Source organism: Talpa europaea (genome assembly GCF_964194135.1).
Source record: "Talpa europaea genome assembly, chromosome: 16".
Lineage (NCBI taxonomy): Eukaryota > Metazoa > Chordata > Mammalia > Eulipotyphla > Talpidae > Talpa > Talpa europaea.
In genome coordinates, this window is record NC_140084.1 from 4,185,558 (window position 1) to 4,205,859 (window position 20,302).

At 38.7% G+C, this 20,302-nt stretch overlaps 1 protein-coding gene across 2 annotated transcripts in view; it reads right to left on the bottom strand.

Annotated features, from left to right (window-relative positions):
- RPGRIP1L (RPGRIP1 like) overlaps window positions 1-20,302 on the bottom strand; it is a gene marked incomplete at both ends in the record, with an annotated part of 83,335 nt that overhangs the window by 19,234 nt on the left and 43,799 nt on the right. The window contains 5 exons of one of the 2 annotated variants that reach the window (XM_084257406.1): window positions 9,793-9,866; window positions 12,195-12,357; window positions 12,806-12,904; window positions 17,383-17,466; window positions 17,593-17,780. In XM_084257406.1, the coding sequence (XP_084113532.1) occupies window positions 9,793-9,866; window positions 12,195-12,357; window positions 12,806-12,904; window positions 17,383-17,466; window positions 17,593-17,780 (608 nt within the window). The remainder of the gene's footprint in view (window positions 1-9,792; window positions 9,867-12,194; window positions 12,358-12,805; window positions 12,905-17,382; window positions 17,467-17,592; window positions 17,781-20,302) is intronic. The other variant, XM_084257407.1, reaches the window with a different exon arrangement.

Here is a 20,302-nt window from a genome sequence, read left to right on the forward strand (position 1 = left end):
TATATGTTTTAAGAGAACTGCTAGAAGGAAGGTATGAGAAACTCAACTTTATAGGATTATGAAATTACTCTCCAAATGGTTATATGTATCTAGATTAGGATTACTGTTATCGTCACAAAATGTTTGAATACGTATATGTGCCTGTGTGTGTCTCTCGCTGTGTAAATAAACACAAATTAAGGTCTACTCACAGGAGCCACGGTTATGCAGGACTTGGTACGTATAACAAACAACAGAGTGGAAATGGAAGGCCATCTGTGTCTGTGCCTCCAAGAGTTCAAATATTAGCTGGGGCGAGCCCGACGCAAGCTCAGCAGAGCTGGCTCAGGAGTCACACCACCAGTGGCAGTGACAGCGCTGTGTGTGTGCAGGCTGGGGACGTGCGCCATCAAGGGACTCCAACAACCTCCCTCCCCTGGGGCTGGGGTGGGCAGAATCATGCCGAAGACTCAAAAAAGGCCCCTTGACCTCACACTGGGCTCCAAAGCTTCCTCTTATTAGGAATCATATCCATTCTTCATATTTGATTTAAAAGTTTTGGTTTGGTTTGTTAATGTACGAGCTCTTTGGGAGAAGTAAGAGAAAACAGAACCTCTAACTGTTGAGGTAATAATGTTTTCAGCCAACAAAGCAAAACACACCCAGTCTTTTTCGGGGACGGCAACATGTTCTGTTAAAAGGCACCACATTGAACAAATAATTTAAATACTGCAAACTTCAGAGGTGGAGCCTGACAGGCGCGGGCTGCGAGTACCCATTTTCAGGACGTTGTCACTGCCTCCCCCGCACACCCTGTAAATCACTGCATCTATAATCACGGCCAGCAAATTACGGAAGCTTGTTACCACATGTTCGAAAGCAATGGTTGGATTTCCCCCCCTGTCCTAATACACCTGATGGATGTGACACATTTCCATCATTAACGGTGCTCACGATGGCAGTAATGTGAAGGAAGGAGAGAATTTTAAAAATTACCCTCAATTTCAGGTGATTGTGATATGCTAGTCCGCTTTCGCCATCATTGAGAACAGATGTTCTAGTACAGTGGTTCTCAATTTTGGCTGCACATTAGAATCACTGGGGAGCTTTAAACAGAGTTCTGATTTAACTGATGCAGGTGGAACCTGGGCCCTGGCATTTAAAAGTGCTCCCTCGGCAATTCGACAGCGCAGCCACGATGGAATGGCTGCTTTTCCCCACGCTGTGGTTCTCAAACGTTCACAGACCTCGCGTGACCCGTGAGGCCCGAAAGCACATGGCTCGGCTAACTTTCTGCTTCATTGGTCGGGGAGGGCTCCAGAACGCCCACCTCTCACAGGTCCTCAAGAGATGCGGACGCTGCTCTGGTACCACACTTTTTAGGGGACACCTGATCTAACCAAAAAAGACTCAAACTACATTTGTGGACTCTGTCTAGCATATTTATAGAAAAGCTTCTCCAATATTCATAGCAGACTGTTCTTTAGCCATCTTTGAACACGGTGACTACAAAATTAGCTGGCAAATTATTGCCTTTTTAGGAACACTCTATACTCATTAAAAATCATCCAACAACATAAATCCTAACAAGTGAAATACAAAATTCCCATACTTCCCCCCATTGCAGGGGTTTGCAACCTTTTTTTTACGTAAGGGGACAGATAGCAAATATTTTTGGCACTGCAGGCTTTACGGGATCTGAGGCAAGCAGTCTGCTCTGCCCTTGCAAAGTGGAAGCACCCACAGACCATACGGGAAGGAGGGCGGGGCTGTGCTCCAAAAATTAGTTACAAAAATTGGTGAAAGGTTGATTTTGCCACTTGTATCACTTTGCTCACCCTTTCCCTGAGCTACATCCCAGAGGTACTGACTGCCCACAGGGCTTGGTTTATACACGTGCAGACATTTTCTTGACATAAACCCAAATAAAAACATATGTGTGGATGGATGAGTAAACATTTTTTGCTTTTTTTAGTGAAATCATCAATGAGGTATAACTTTGTATACATTAGTTTTCTAAAAATGTTACACAGGGCCTTCCTGGTGGCGCAGGGGTTAAGTCTCAGCACTGTCAGTGCGGCGGCCTGAGTTCAATGCCCGGCCAGGGAGCTACCCACATGGCGCAGCAGACCTCTCCTGACTCACGCGCTGCTCCCCTCAGCAGTGTACTTCAGTCGATCCGCCTGTTCTGCTCCCCACTCTGTCTCTGGTGAATCCTCTCACCCCCTGCACCTCTGGCCTACACCCCAGTTCTTCTATGCAAAATAAACAAACAACAAAAAAATAAAAATGTCACGCAAAAAAACCCATCTTAACCAGCAATGTTTGTTCTAGGTTCTAGCAAAAACAGAAACCTAAGGTCCATCAAAAGGGGCTCATTTAAACAAATACAGTACAGTGAGTTATACAATGGAATTTTATGCCTGACATATTAGTAAGAGATAATTAAGTTGTAAAACATAAAATACAGTTCTAAAAGCAACTTCTATCATGAGATTAACTCAACCATTCCGGTTTTACCTGGAGTATGTTTTGAAATCTATCTAGCTTAAAATTCCATACATCACTTAATCATTTTTAATACATGACTGCTGAAGTGAGGGAGCGCCTCATGCAGTCTCCTTTCAAAGGTTTAAGGAACCTTCTGCTGGATGTCAGGACGCAGTCACCCGGGAGCGCGGCTGCTCTTGTTCAGGAGAACCTGGCTTCCAGGTGGGACTGCGAGTCACTCCAATGGGACATGGCAGCTTCTACAAGGCCACAGCCGTGAGGGGGGGAGACAACTGTGAACGTGGCTGGGGAGCCCACCCTCCCGCAGCCTGCGCCTCCCATACTCACCTGTGGGCACGCTTTGTAAAATGCGTTTGTTGATGAAAATACATTTAGCTGTGACTATGGAAAGATGCATTGCTTAAGTGAAAAAATTAGAAGGATTAATTCTTCTTTTAATGCCATGGCAGATGCAAATGTTCAGTTTTGATGTCTATGTTGAGGATCTAAAACAAGGCTTTAAATCAATGTATTATACATCAGATTGATACTGTTAACTTCTGATTATTCAAATTAATAAAATATTCATAGAGAGATGTCCAAAGTTTTAGATTTTTCAGGCTTTCCCCCTCCATTAATTATCATGCCTAGAAGCTTTTCAGTAAAGCGGTAGTCATCAGGCTGACAGAATGTGACAGGCCAGCAAGGCCCAATTACACTGGCGCTCGGTGGTACTTTGATGTTCTGGAAACGAAGGAAGATAGGGGCAAATTGGGGAGCGCATTATGTTAATAACTTGATTTAATCCAGCCACTAAACTTTATGTAGCCTGTTAAAAAAGATGCTAACACTAATTACAGCACTTTGGAAAGGAAAGGCGGGGACAAGCATTTCATTCTGACAAAGCGAAGCTCATAAATGTTGTAAATGAAATGAAACAAAATGAAGTAATCTATGATTAATTATATATCACAGACACGAAGGGAAGAGGAAGAACCAAGTGCTGTGCCTAAGTCCTGGGAAATCTGTTCGATTGCTTTTAAGGATCAACATTTCCACGAGCTGCCAGATTCCGTAACATGAAAAGAAGAAACTGAATGATCTTAAATTGCTTACACAGTGTAGCAGATAATTCAAATTCACAGTGTAATTGGCAGAAGTGATATTTATCTAGGACACTACTTCTAGTCTCAATTTTGTGATATTATTGGGTAGACGCAATTAAAAAAAATCTATATAAAGTGGGGATAACCACAGAGTAGGGTTATCTAATTACTTTTTAACTAGTCTGTGTGCCTCTAATATCACATTATTGACAGCCTGATCTTTTGAAATGGAATTCAAGAATGTAAACTCCGTAAGAACAAAAGCCCTTTAAGAATGGCTGCTATAAAAAAGGTAGTAAGTTTCAGCCAGGATGTGGCGAAAGGGGATGCTTGGGCACTGCTGCAGGGCATGTAAATTGGTGTAACGACCACGATGGCAAATAACAAGGAGGTTACTGAAAACGTTTAAAAATTGAACTACCATACGAGCAGCAGCTTCACTTTTGGTATTTATCTAAAGACACTGAAGACTAACTGGAAAAGATATACGTACCCACATGTTCCTTGCATTATTTACAGTAGCCGAGATATGGAAACAACCTAAATGATCCATCTATGAATGGATAAAAAAAAGGTCACACACAATCACACACACACACACACACACACACACACACAGAGGAATATTATTAAGCCACAAAAACCCCAAATCTTGCCACGACAATAGCGATCCACTGAGGGCATTATGCTAAGTAAAATGAACCAGACAGAAAGACAAATACCAGCAAGTGCTGGGGAGAATGGGGAGAAAGAGGAACCCGAATGCCCTGTTGGTGGGAATGAAAATGGACGCAGCTACCATAGAAAGCAATCTGGACTTACCTCCCAAACTGAAGATGGAAATGCCACATACAGCCAGCCGTCACACTCTCGGGCATCGATGCAAAGAACATGAAACCATCAATACAAATAAATAGATGCTCCCCAGTGTTCCCTGAAGCACTATTTACAATAGAAAAGTCCACTGAGAGATGGCTGAATCAAGATGGTGTGGTCGAGCCACACTCGGAATATTTTTCAACCACAACAGAAATGAATGCAGCATTTTCAGCAAAATGGAGGGAGTCTGAGAGAATTATGTGTCGTAAAGCCAGCCAGAAGGACAAAAATACTGGACATCTACACAGCAGATGATTTGATAAAGTAAGACTCAAAAACAGGGGACATTAATTAAGACTGTGAGGGCTCTCAAGTTTAGTGGGGGAGATAAGGGGATACAACACATGGTGGGTTAAGAAATAACAGAAGAGGGCCTCCCCGGTGGCGCAGCGGTTGAGCGCTGGGTTGCGAAACTGCGCGCGGCCTCTGCGGCGCCGATTCGATCCCCGGCTGCTCCCCGGCCACCAGAGGAGGGTCCCACATGGCATGCAGACCTCTCCTGCCGCCTGCTGCTCCCCTCAGCAGTGTACTTCGGTCCTTCTGCCTGCTCTGCTCCCCGCTCTGGCTCTGGTGAATTCTCTCACCCTCCCGCGCTTCTGACTGTACCCAGTGCTTGTATAAACAAAACAAACAAACAAACAAACCAGCAAACAAATAAATAAAGCATGCCTCTATAAAAAAAAAAAAAAAGAAAGAAATAACAGAAGAGGAGACAATTTATAAGGACAATAATAATGTTTAAAAAAAAGGACAAATTCTGCATGATCGCCCTTAAATGTGGAATCTAAAAACACAAAAAATAAAGCCTCATTGACACAGAGAGCAGGCTGATGGTTGCCAGAGGCAGGGGTGGGCAAAATGGGTGAAGGAGGTCAAAAGATAAAGGAAAAAAGAACAGGAACCTTATTGTCCTATTCACTGATACATCCCTCGACCTAGACTGAGGCTTGGGGCCCAGGGATGCACTCAGTAAACATCTTCCTCCTGACGAGAGCTACGTGCAACCACTGTCCTGAGAGGTCTACTTGAGGGAGCGCTTAAGGAGGAGACAAAGAAACTAATGAGCCACAAACATAATGACGCCTAAAAAAAGCTTGATGACACGACACTGACACCAAAGCTACCAAGGCGAGGAAGTGGACAAACGACACCCAGGCTCTTGAGGCGTGTTCCGAAGATGCAGCGTTGCACGTGACACCCCATCGCAACCCCGACCTGAATCTAGCATGAGGCACCACACAGAAATCCAAACTGAAGCGTGCTCTATAACATAAGTGACCTGTGCTCCTAAAAAATGTCAATGTTACCAAACAGCAACACAAGGAAAGGCTGAGGGTGCATCATGGGCAAAACAAGGCCAAAGGGACATGAAAAGTCAATGCAATGTGTGACCTGGACTGGAGCCTGGACCAGATTAGTTAAATGTGATAAACTTATGGGACAACTAGCCAAAATTAAATGAGGACTGTTGATGCGATGATAGTACTGAATGTGATTCTGAAGTATTTAGGGGTAAAGGGACATGATTTCTGCAACTCTCAGGTAATTACCATTTTGTATGAAGACTGTGTCTATAAGTACGTATGTGCACATATACATATACAGAGAACAGAAATGATAACATATCAAGTGTGACAAAATGTCAATAATTTCTGAATCTGGGTAGAGTATAGACAGGAGTTCTTTGGGTCACTTTTGCAATCTTTAAAGAAAGGGCTCCATGACTTGCTAATGTAGCCCACAGAAAACTGGTAGCCCACAGCATTAGAAAATGCTGTGTTTCATCTTTATGATAACCTCTTGAGTTCTGTTCCTATCTTTACATGTTTTACTTTTTTACTGTTTGGTATAAAATTGAACAAAACTAAATTTTTCTGCTTTAATTTAAGATACTAGTCAGTGATTTCTACTACAAGTTAAATTTTCAAGTACACAGGAGTTGATCAATGGCTGCTGAGAAATAAAGTAATGCTCTAAGTTCCTTGCTTCAATGATACTTACACATATGAGACAGCATCTAAATCACATTTTGGAGCAGCAGTGAAAGCTGCAGCAAAGTAACACATATTACTTTTCCAGAAGTAATAGGTGAAAACTCCAGTTTCTCCAAAGGAAAAATATACGTACATTACAACTGCTGAATATTTCAGAAGAATAGTTTTTTTTTTCACTAAACATCTTTGTTAAATTAAATTTGTTTATTCTGCCTTAGTTAGGAGCAGTGTACAATTCCACTGGGATGCTAACGATGTAATAAATACACTGTTCCATTGTGGGTCTAGTAAGAGAATTCTCTGCTGCCAAGGCTGTGACAGCTTCACAGCGGCCACCACCGGGGAGGCCCATGTTATAATGTAGAAGATGTTCTCCTCTGCACTGAATGTTACTTTTAGATGATGAATACAATGTTTACAAAACAAAATGAACTTTTTCGTAGTCTCCCTAGCAGCTACAGGATAAAATCCAAAGCACTGAGCCATCTGCACTGTGAATGAGGCCTTCTATCCCTTTATGCGTAAATCTTGCTCTGCTTAATGGACTCTTGGCGTCTGGAACACATAATGCACATCCTTGCCTAGACTAGATAGCACACGGAGATCCCCACTGTTGAGATGTCACAGTTAATGCAGGACACTTTTTTACGTGATACCGGTAACAGCTGAATAGATCAAGCATCCACACTGATAAATGGACCCAGCCTAGACACTAGCGTCAGCTGGTCAGCCCTTTCTCCTCGGGGCTGGCGTGTTTGTTCGGCTGTCTTTGGGCAACAAGCAAGCGAAGCAGAGAAAGTCAGTTCAGAACGAGAAACAGCAGACATGCAGCCCACGAGAAAGAGAACCAGGCTGGGTAGGGCAGTTCTTGGCCACATCCTCGAGAGACCTATTAAAAACCGTTCTAAAATTCTCTTTCCTCTGTACTTCCTTAATTAGTAACATGATTATGAGGAAGTCATTATGTATTTCTCCAGATCTCAGTTTATTCATTTGAAAAATGAGGAGTCAGAAAATAGCTAAGACTCTTAAGCTCAAGTATTTGACTATGATACATTCTCCTGGCTTTTTTTAATACTGTAATTTATATTGGAATTAGTAATTGAGTTTTCATCTTCCCAATTAATGTAGATGCTTCCTGAAAGTAGGGCCAGAATGTTGTACTTACTTGGTAGGGAGTGATACAAACTGCAGGACAGTTACTCCCTGGGAATCTCTGAGTTATAACAGGAGGGATCATGCTATTTGTAGACTGACTAATGAACACATAGTGAATATATATGCCTTGGTACCTACCTTCTTAAGACTCCAGGACTCATTTTTCATACTCTCATTGTCAAAAGGCTAAATCATATAGCCACACACACATATCCCATTGGTTCTATTATCCTGGAAAACCCCGACTAATATAAGGATTTAAACAACTAATCACAAGGGATCCATTTTCCCAATGACTTCCCAAATTTTCTAACAGAGGGAAAAGGATTTCTATTTATTGGTTTGATAATTTAACAATTTCAGATTTGATCAAGTAAAAAATTAAATTGTATTGAACTACTTGAATTCAGAATCTTCAGGTAACCATATGTAAGATTCCTATCTCAATTTATCAATTTTGAACAATAAAGAGTCCATAAATCAGAATGCCATAAATTAGATGATGTTGTTATATCAATAATCATTTAATAATAATAATAATAATAATAAAACTTTGGACAAATGGACTATTTTATATGTATTCACTAATCATCTATATTTATCACTCACAGAAACAAAGGATTGCTCTATCTCACTGAGGCCATCTGTGACAACTGAAATGTTCTGTTCTATGGGCTTGTTCTGCAGAGAGAAGAAGCAAAGAATGCGAGATTTTGAGAGCTGAAAGAAGTATTGCAATTCTTACCAGAAAAGCAGAAATTAGGAAAAAAGGAGTATGATTAATCATTTCAGGAAAAGTAATTGTACATGAATAGAAAAAACTAGTTTTTTCTTTACTTACATTTTCACCAACAATGTACAAGGCTCCCCTTTCTTTCACACCATCACGAGCATTTGTTGTTTCTGGTCTCTTTGCTATGCCCATTCCTCAGAGGTGAGAGAGCCTCTCATTGTGGATTTGATTTGCACTTCCCCACTACTAAATCTATCTTATAAATTCCCCCCTTACAATATAAAATGCTGTAGAAAATTGTTCACTTCTCATATAAATCAAAGTCTAATTTTCTTTTCAAAGTTTCAATTTGCATATAATGTTTTAGCGATATGCAGCAAAACAATGGTGTATCTACAAAAGATTAATTACCTTCTAAGAAGGTTTTACTTTTTCACCAGAAATCAAAAAACTTAAGTAGTTTATCATAAGATATACTTAGCTATGAATGGTCTAGGAGCTCACCTAGAAAAGTTATTAAAGTTTTAAATGCTTTGCACACTGAATTTTTTAAAAAAGATTTATTTATTTATTTATACAAGAACCGGGGTACAGGCCAGATGTGCGGGAGGGTGAGAGGGAGGGTGAGAGGATTCACCAGAGACAGAGTGGGAAGCAGAACAGGCAGACTGATGAAATACACTGCTGAGGGGAGCAGTGGGCACGACAGGAGAGGTCTGCTGTGCCATGTGGGATTCTCCCTGGCCGGCCGGGGATCAAATTGGCGCTGCAGCGGCTGTGGATAGCTTCACTGTGTGGCGCTCAACGGCCTGTGCCACCAGGGGAGGCCCTGAATTTTTTTTTTTGAAGATTTATTTATTTATACAAGCACTGGGGTATAGGCCAGAGGCATGGGAGGGTGAGAGAATTCACCAGAGACAGTAGGGAGCAGAACAGGCAGAAGGACCAAAGTATACTGCTGAGGGGAGCAGTGGGCGAGACAGCAGAGGTCTGCTGCGCCATGTGGGTAACACACTCCCTGGCTGGCCGAGAATCGAACCTGCGCTGCAGAGGCTGTGGACTGCTTCACAGTGCTGTGCTTAACCCGCTGCGCCACTGGGGAGGCCCCAACACTTTGAATTTTTTAGAGATCAGATTTAATACATCTTTATATAATGGTTCTGAAAGCAGCTAGGGAAATTAACTGGTTTTAGCAAGTGACTATTGAAGCTGGTGATGTTACAGACTCATAACATGTAAGCAAGAATAATGTTTATAAGTTGTACCGATTATGCAATGAAAGTATGAATAAAGTTTCCTTGTACTAGATCATTACTTGCTTAAGATTATGATAATGCAATAAATTTTTCCAGGAATATTTTTGCCTTAAGATTTTCTTGTATGATGACTGATATACTATGAATGGAAAGCAATATTATTTTAGAACATTCCTAGTTGGCATCAAGGTACTGACCTGTGTGGTATTCTTGGAGATAGCTCTTGGAATAACACACTCATCACTGTCAGAAGCTGATCTGTCTTCTTCATCTGTTAAAAAATAAAATTTTATTGGTTTAAATCTGGTAATCCCACTATCTCACACTATCTATAAAAATTAACTCAAAATGGATTAAAGACTTGGATATAAGAGCTGATACCACACTTAGAAGCAAACAGGCAAATCACTCCACGACACCGACTTCAGGGATGTCCTTGAGGACTGGTGTCCAATAGCAATGGAGGCAAAAGCAGAGATAAATAAAATGGACTCTCCCAAACGAAAAGCTTCGGTATAACTGAAGAAATGATTATGAAAATGAAAAGACGACCTTGTCAGTGGGGGAAGATATTTGCACATTATACATTTGACAAAGGGGAGAAGAACTAAATACATTCTTCTCTAAAGAAACCATACAAGGGGGCCTCCCCTGGTGGCGCAGTGGTTGAGCACTGGGTTGTGAAGCTGCCCGCAGCCTCTGCAGTGCTGGTTAGATCCCTGGCCGCCGGGTGAGGGTCCCACATGGCGCGCAGACCTCTCCTGCCGCCCACTGCTCCCCTCAGCAGTGTACTTCGGTCCTTCTGCCTGCTCTGCTCCCCGCTCTGGCTCTAGTGAGTTCTCTCACCCTCCCGCATTTCTGGCTGTACCCACTGCTTGTATAAATAAATAAATAAATAAAAATATATTAAAAAAAAAAAAAAAAGAAACCATACAAGGGAAAAAATGCTCATCATCATTTAGTTTATCGAGGAAATGCAAATCAAAACCACAATGATCTACCAGCTCACAGTCCATCTGAAAAAGAGCTGAAACAGTAAGTGTTGGTAAGGGTGGGGGAAGGGGTACCCTCATACACTGTTGGCAGCAATGAGACTGGCCCCATTCCTATGGAAAACAGTATGGAGGATTCTCAAATTATTATAAATAGATCCAACTTATGATTCAGCAATTCCACTCTCAGGTATCTACCCAAATGATTTAAAAACACTAACTTGAAGGGACAGATGCACTACTATGTTCACGGCAACACTATCTATCTATTTATTGTGACAAAGAACTGGGGTGTAGGCCAGAGATGTTGGGGGGTGAGAGGACTCACCAGAGATAGAGTGGGGAGCAGAACATGTGGATCTACTGAAATACACTGTTGAGGGGAGCAACGGGCGTAACAACAGAGGTCTGCATGCCATATGTAGTTTAGCTTCCTGGCCAGGGATCGAACTCAGGCCATAGCAGTACAGTGTTGAGTCTTAACCCCTAGGCCACCAGGGAGGCCCTGTAGCACTATTTATAATAGCAAAGCTATTAAAATAACCTAAGTGCCTACTGGCAGATGAGAGGATTAAGATGTGGTATATATATATACACAATGGAACATTATGCAGCCATAAAAAGGCAAACTCTTGCCATTTGTGATGGATGGAACTGGAGGGGATTATGCTAAGCAAAATAAGTCAGTGGGAGAAAGACAAACATCAGATGCTTTCACTTATATATGAAACAAAACAAAGGGTCAGACAAAACCAAGTGTTTTAGAAGAAACAGGAAATAAAAATATAGTTTGTTCTAGTATGAAATTAAAAAGTAATTTTTTAAAAAGAGAAGAATGAGTTATAGATGCTTTCTAACAATCTACCCAATAATATTATACAAAAGTCAAGTTATTTTTACTATGGACAGCTTGGTGGTTGGTGTCGTGTATAACATACATCTGAAGAGATAAATTTAAATCATTTAGTAAGTTTTTCTTTTTTTGGTCTGAGTCCTTACTTTTATTTATTTATTTTTTCAAAGATTTATTTATTTATGCATACAGAACTGGGGTACCAGCCAGAGGTGTGGGGGATGAGAGGATTCACCAGAGACAGGGTGGGGAACAAAACAGGTGAATTGACTGAAATACACTGTTGAGGAGAGCAGTGGGGAGACAGGAGAGGTCTGCTGTGCCATGTGGGTCACCTCCCTGGCCGGGGATTGAACTCATGATTTAGTGGCTGTGGATAGCTTCACAGTGCTGTGTCTTAACCCCCTGCGCCACCAGGGAGGCCCTGAGTCTTTATTTTTAGCTTTTAAAAAGTATACTCTTCTAGAATAACCACATATGATAATACTGAGCCAAAGAGAATAAAAAAACATTTAAAATATTGGGAAAATAGTCTGCAACAATACTTGCATTCTGTTGTGGTATTCCAAATTAAAAGAAGATATGCACCAATTCCACCTGCCCACAGTGGATTAGACTGAGCTCTAGCACAACATTTCTGTCAAGAAATAGGTATCAAGAAGTAGATCAAATGAAGATATTCTGTGAGACTTAAACAAACAGGTTAAATAAAGCAGAGTTAAGTAAATGCTACTAATTTAAAAAAGAAAGGCACCTTCTTGTTCCAATTCCTCAGTTATTTCTGTCTCATCTTCAGAAGAAGTCAAATTTTCTTCGGCAAGCTGACCTTCAGATAATAAAGATACATCATCATCTTTTCCTTGTGGCATTTTCTCTGTATTCTCTTTTACCTTCTCTTCATCGCTTTCTTGAGAAACCTGAAGAAATGAAAGCACATCTATATCAATATATTTATTATCACTAAGTAAAATCACATTTCTAGCATTACTCCCCCCAAAGCATTATTGCTGAAGCACTTGAATAATAAAGCATATAAACATGAGACAAATACACAAATATGCAATATATACATGATTTATTAGAAAATAATAAATTGTACAGATAAAGATGGTTATAAAATAAGAATGAAAAATGGATTAATCTCAAAATGAATTTTACATTAATACTTTCACATACTGATTTACTACCTGCTAACATCAGCATCAATGTAGCTGTTACACTTGCATATTTTTTACCTTTATATTCAAAGGAAGTCTATACAAAGACAGAATCATTGTTATTATATCCCAATCCATGTCAATACAAAAATACAATCTTTAAGAAACAAATTATACCTTTAAAAATAATTTTAATGTAACTACATACCTTGGGAACATGTGAAACAGCTGGCATATTAATTTCTACTTTTGGTTTATGTTTGACTTTTGGTGAAATTTCCTTCATATCTTCAGGCGTAGAGTTCTCCTTACATTAAGATGAAAATATGCATGTATATTAGTGTATTTACTAAATACACTTTACTAAATCCCAAGTCATCTTAAGGCTTTTGCACACACATACACACACACACACAAATAAAACTTAGGAGCAAGTACATTAGTTACCCTTATGATGATGAATTTCGCTAGGGTATTTCAGTAAAATAGTTGATACTCTCTGTGGTGTACATATGCTACTTAAGAATCTCAAGTGTAGCTCACTGAAGCATTATTTATAATGGCAAAAAAGGTGAAATAATGCAAATGTCCAACAATAGGGCACCAGTCATATAAAATATGGTATATCCAAATAACTGGTTCTATGTAACCATGAAAAAATGGTAATACAGATCTGTATTAACTGATACAGCAGAGTATATAATATAGTGCTAAGCAAAAAAGCTAGTTATAACAATATATAGTTGTGTCCTGTTTTGTTAAACAACAAACATGTATACATTTCCATACGAAGACGTGTGAAAGGAAATTCACCAAAATTCTATCTCTGGTATACAGAATATATAGACACTTATTAAAGTGTGCATATATACATATAATTTGGGGAAATTTAATTTCATTTTTACTGTGTTGATTTTTATTTGCATTTTCTAAGATTTTTATGATGATGATCCATTACTCATAAATTAAAAAAATTGCATATGCCAGACATATACTTTCTATAATCAACCTCACCTTCTCACCGTATTATCAATGTCTAAATTAACCATTTTTCCAGTGTCCATAAATTGATGTTTATTTTTAAAATACAGTTCCTTATCTTTGTTATTTTAAAAGTAAATGGGCAGCATAGAAAATGTAAAAGGTAAATAAGAAAACATTAAACAAATACTAATCTACATTCTCACTGAATGATATCTGTTAATAACTAGCTAGATTTTTATTTCTTTATAGTTTTTAATGCAAATAAAAAACATTTCATTATATAGTGGTAATTGTTACCACTATATACCACTATATACCACTATATAACAGGTAATATATCCTGCTTCATTAAAAAGAGCATTGTAACATGAAACTTTGGGTCAAATTAGTTTTAATTACAGCATACATTAAGTGAATGTACCATGACCTAGTAAACCATCTTACTAATTGTGGATATTTAACTAGTTCATGAGTTTTCGCTATTAAGACTATCAATGCAACCAACATCTACAGGTCTCCGCCTTTTGTTATTAAAGACCATCTACTCAGGAATGAGGCTCTTTGTGTCCCAATCCAAGATCTAATACCCTGACCTTGAACAAGTTACTTAATCTCTGTAAACACTGTTTTCCTGATCTTTATTTTTTTATTTATGTATTTTTTAATAATGTATTTACTTTTTTTTTTCTAAGATTTATTTATTTTTATAGAAGAACCAGGGTACAGGCCAGATGCGTGGGAGGGTGACAGGATTCACCAGAGACAGAGCAGGGAACAGGCAGACTGACGAAATACACTGCTGAGGGGAGCAGCGGGGGCGAGACAGGAGAGGTCTGCTGTGCCATGTGGGACCCTTGCCGGCCGGCCGGGATTGAACCCGCAACTGCAGAGGCTGCAGACAGCTTCACAGTGCAGCGCTCAACCATGTGTGCCACCAGGGAGGCCCTGCTTTCCTGATCTTTAAATGGAAAACATTCTAGCATAAACTACACAAGTTTTTTTGGAGGATTAAATAAGTTCAATGGATAGAAAGCATTTAGTTCAGTGTCTGACACATAATAAACAGATAATAAATACCAGCTATAAAAAATTACCCAAATAATTATTTGACTTCATTTTTTAGCACATAAATAGTCAATTTTCTATAAATATCAAATTATTTTAAGCCTTGGGGGAAAGAATATTTTGATGCGGGTGGTGGTTACACAGGTCTGTACATGTATAAACATTCATTGAGCTGTGTGCGTAAGATTTGTGTCCCTTACCATATGAAAGTTTTATTTCAATTACAAAGAAAATATATATTTTTAAAAGTTGATGGAAGAAAATGATGACTTGAATAGTTAACAGTGGAAATAGTACAAATATAGGACTTATTGCTAAAAATATAGCTGAAAGGGTTTGTGGATGAACTGGATGTGGGAAGGTAGAAAAAGAGAAGTTGAGGGCACACTTCCAAAATTTCATGACTACGCGACAGCGTGAATGATAATAATATTTACTGTGAATAGGAAAAGCTGAAAAAGAGAAAAATTTTAGAAAAGGGTTGCAAAATTAGATTTGGTTGACATATTAATTTTAGGTTCCTATTAACCATTCAGTGGCTTGAAATAAGCTGTAAGAAAACAAACATGGAATTCAGTAGTGAGATGAAGAAAGAAGGTTACAAAGATGGGAGGATTGGTACATCTGCTTTTAAAAACTTTGGGAGGGGGTGACACCTCGTTTGAGACATACACTGAGACTCTTCTAGCTTTGCAGAGTGACTACTGAGGCACTTCAACATTTATAGACAGGATCTGTAACTAGTAGAGCTGCAGAAAAACTAGGAAGGGCTGACTAGAGTGACTTCAATTAAGAATATGAGAAAGATAAGCAGAATTAAAACAACTTTTTGAAAACTTTTTGGTTTGTTTTTGGGGCAGAAGATTGGAGCAGAAGTTGGAGATACATATATTTTCAAAGGAGGGTTTTAATCAAAATCTAAGTTAACACATACTGCCAAATGACAAAGATAACAACAAATTACAAAAGAAAAAGAAGTATTTTATTCACCTGTTTCCATTTTAATCACGTAGGTGATATTTATATAAAATATTTGCACTGGAAAAAATTGGTATTTTGAGAGTCTACTACTTACAGAACTCTGATGTGGTGGGATATCCACAAAAGATACCTTCTTTTCTACAGATGTTTGCTTCTAGAATAAAAACAGACACAGAGAACAATGGAATAGGATTGAGAACCCAGAAATAAACCCACACACAAATGGACAGTTAATCTACAGCAAAGCAGACAAGAGTATACAATGAAGAAAGGAATGATACTGGGAAAACTGGAGCGCTGGATGCAAAAGAATGAAAGTAGACTACTACCTCACATCATCACAAAAACAAACTGAAAAAAGGGTTAAAGAATTAGATTAAGACCTGAGACCACAGAATACATAGAACAAAACAAAGGAAAAACACTCCACAACACTGGTTCAGTGATGTCTTTGTGGATTCATCTCCAACAGCAAGAGAAACAAAAAAGAATATAAGTAAGTGGAATTACAACAAACAGCAAAAGAAACTATTACTAAAACAAAAAGATTCCCTGCTGAGTGGTAGAAAATATTTATATACCATATCTCCAGTAAGGGGCTGATATCCTGGATCTACAAAGAACTCACATAACTCAACAAAAACAAAAACAAAACAACCCAATCAAAACATGTACAGAAGACTAAGTACACATTTCTCCAAAGAAGACATGCGGGTGGCCAAGAGGAACACTGCTTATCATCAGGAATATGCAATTCAAAACCACAGCGAGATACCATCTCACACCATGGAGGGTTATCAAAATATAAAAAATAAGATCTGGGCCTCCCCAGTGGCGCAGCGGTTGAGCGCTGGGCTGCGAAGCTGCCCCCCAGCCTCTGCAGCGCCGGTTTGATCCCCGGCCACTGGGCGAGGGTCCCACATGGTGCGCAGACCTCTCCTGCCTGCCCGCTGCTCCCCTCAGCAGTGTACTTCGACAGTCTGCCTGTTCTGCTCCCTGTTCTGGCTCTGGTTAATTCTCTCGCCCTCCCGCGCTTCTGACTATACCCAGTGCTTGTATAGATAAATAAATCTTAAAAAAAAAAAAAAAAAAGAAAAAGAATTGACATAGACAAAAAAAAAAAAAAAAAAAAAAAGAAAAGATCTACTTTACAATCCAGCAATTCTGCTCCTAGGTGTCTGTCTGAAGAAAGTGTAAGAACAGTAAGGGAACATATGCACTCCTGTGATCACTGCAGCACTATTATGGAAGCGACCTAGGTGGCCTGGGCAGAGCGGTGCATTAGAAAATGTGGTCTACATACATGATGGAGTACCACACGGTGATAGAAAAGATGAACTGCTGCAGTTTGCAACTACATGGATGGAGCTGGAGCAAAACAAGTCAGAAGGAAAATGACAAATACTGGATGGTTTTATTTCCATGTGGAATACAGAGGAACAAGACAAAGGGTCAGACACAAACAAGTCAATAACAAGCCTGAGGCGCACAACTGCAGAATGAATGCTGCCAGAGTGGGGAGAGCCACGCGGGGAGCGGGGCACATGGACTAAATGTAGGACTATGGGTTCCTTGTCAGCAGGTGTGGTGTTATAACAGACACCTGAAGGGGTGTGATCCTATATGGTGTTGTAAACTCAATAAAATAAAATTATTTTAAGGTTAATATTCAGATTAATTAACACAGGTCATTTTCTACACCTAAAAATATATGTTAACGGAAAAAAATGGGTATTTTGAGCATTTGCTACTTACAGAACTCTGAGGTGGTAGGATATCCACAAAAGACACCTTCTTTTCTACAGGTATTAAACGCTGCCTCGGCTTAGGTGTCGGAGCCTAAAGTAAACCAATAAGCCAAGATGACTATGATGACCGTACGTTTAGTGAAGGCTTCAGCTGTTTATCTCTCTCTTTTTTTTTGGCTATTTCTTAGGTTTTATAGGAAATCAAAGTGTTACTCACTACAACTGGAGTGCCGACAGAGGACGCTGGAAGGAGTCTTTGAACTTCTGATTCTTCCTCACGTATGACATTTCCTAAGTCTTCAGTTGTTATGGATCCACTTGGTGGAAGATAAGCAAATTTCCATTTCAATATAACATGGATGGTTCCTGCAGGAAGCTTTTTATGATCGCTTAACTCAAATATTCCTGTCAAATTACAAAAATAATTTTATTATTTTTGCTAGAAATTAATGCTACAGTAACTTTTATTACCATAAGAATTAAAGATGAAAAGTACTACTCATAACTTAAAAAATAATTTTGGCATTCACTCACAAATCAAAGGAGGTAGAGAATAAAATGAAGACAAAAGGATCTATGATATGTTCATCTCTCAGGCAGATTGCTTTCAGATGCTAAGGTCTAATTCAAAGATGAGAAAATTAACTTATAAATATTTTAATTCACTAAAATTAAATTCAGAGATTATTCAGATTTTCAAGTCTTCCTCGAAGTCATTATCTGGGATAAAGCTCAAATATCTATCTTCATTTTGCCTTGAATATTCTTGCAAAAGACCTGTCTCTATAGAGAATACATTAAAACTTAAAAATTTCAAATAATTTATATATCTAAAGTCTTTATATCACTATATAATTCTATTATAATTTTAAATATATTTTACTGGGATCAGTTACATTAATTTAAATTAATAAGTAGCACAACAACAACAAAAAAAGTCCATAATATAAATAAGCCCAAAACACATAACACTAATGAAAAATATCACCTAGCTGAATCTGTAACACTGATTCACAAACTTTTATTGTTAGACCAGATTTTTTCTGACTTGAAAAAACGTATTTCAAGCATAACTAATTTAGGAACCTTACTAGATTCTCAAGTTCCCGACATTTCTTTTAATGGCTGATTGGGAAAGAAAAAACAAACCAACTCTACACTGTAGTTAAAAAATTGGATATAGATGGAGGACAGGGATGTGATACACTTCTATTAGAAATCAGTGGGACTTTCATATGCTTGACTGAAGAGCTCAGTAAATCCTTTCTATTAAAAAAAAATGGTAACACTGGACAAACCTATCAAAATCAACCATTGAGCATGAGGCTTGTAGACTGCCTGAACTTTGAAGGCACTGCCAAGGTAAAGTGTGGGTGACGACTAGCTCAAGCTTTTTTAAGCCCAACCTTTGACCAATTATTTACTGACTGCTGAAAATTAAAACTAGAAGCAAGCATTAGCACAGACATCAGTGGCTATAATGAGGGAAAAAGACTACAGAATTAACCCAGGCAAATCATCAAACAAACAAAAACAGCAACAGTAACCACTGATGGGATGGGGAAAGGTTAGAATTCAGAGTTGCTATAATATAGTGTCCTAAAAGTCCCGTGAAAACAAATAAAAAAAAGAAAAAATTCTATCAGTACACACTTTCTGAGGATGTCCAGGTGTTAGATTTTGCAGACAGAGACCTCAGAGCAGCTATTATACATATATGCACAAAATTAAAAGAAACCATATCGGAAAAATTGAAAAGGAAAGACAATGACATAAAACATAATATAATATAAAAATGAAAATACAAAAAAGGAAATTCTGGAGCTGAAAAGTATAATGACTGAAATGAAAAAAAATTCAACATAGTGGGAACAAAAGGAGATTTAAGCTGGCAGCACAGAAAAGAATCAATGAACTTTAAGATTCATCAGCTGAGATCATCTATTCTGAAGAGGAAAATAAGGAAAAAAGAACACAGAGGTCAGGCATAGAGGTCTTTTGTGCCTCAGAGACCAGTGGGAGACCATTAAACACGAACATACAGTAACAGAAATCCAATAAAAGGAAAAAAAAGAAAGGGCAGGAAAAACAATTGAAGAGATATTGGCAGAAAACTCCCCAAATTTGGTATATAACAGTATGCTACACACAAGCTCCACAAATTCTATGCAGGATAAACACAACAGGATCCAAACATAGACACATCATAGCTGAACTGTTGAAAGCCAAAATATAAATGAATCAACCAGTTAGTCCTGAAAACAGCATCAGATACAAGCCATCCATAACAAAAATAACAGCTGGCTTTCACCAGATGTAATACGTGCCAGAATGACTAAGAATATTATATCCAGCAAGACTATCCTTCAAAAAAATAAAAGCAAAATAAAGATATTCATAGATATCAAGACTGAGAGAATTCTCTGTCAGCAGTTTTGACTTGCAAGACATTAAGGGAGGTTCTTCGGGCTGGCAGCAGGTGACGCCACAGGGTAACTCAAACCAACACAAAGGAAGGGACCCAAAGAAGATAGTGATGAAAAACGGTACCAATGTTTTCCGTTATTTCTTCTCTTACCTGACTTAAAAAACAACTGCATAGACAATTACTGTAGTCCATATTCTTGGACATAATATACAAAGATAAATAATATAGGAGCACTACAGCACAAAGGAGGGGGACGAAATGGAGTTCATACAAATGGGGTTCATACATACGGACTTCAGACAGTATCAAATCCACAGGAAGAAATAAAAAAAGTCAGAATTGATAAAATATAAATACACACATATATAAATATATATGTCATATATGATGAAACATAAAATACGAAAATCTACTATGACTATATATATTCTCTATCCTCTTAACTTTTTTAAAGGACTTAAGGTCTATAAGATAATAATTACAACACGGCACTGCTGGG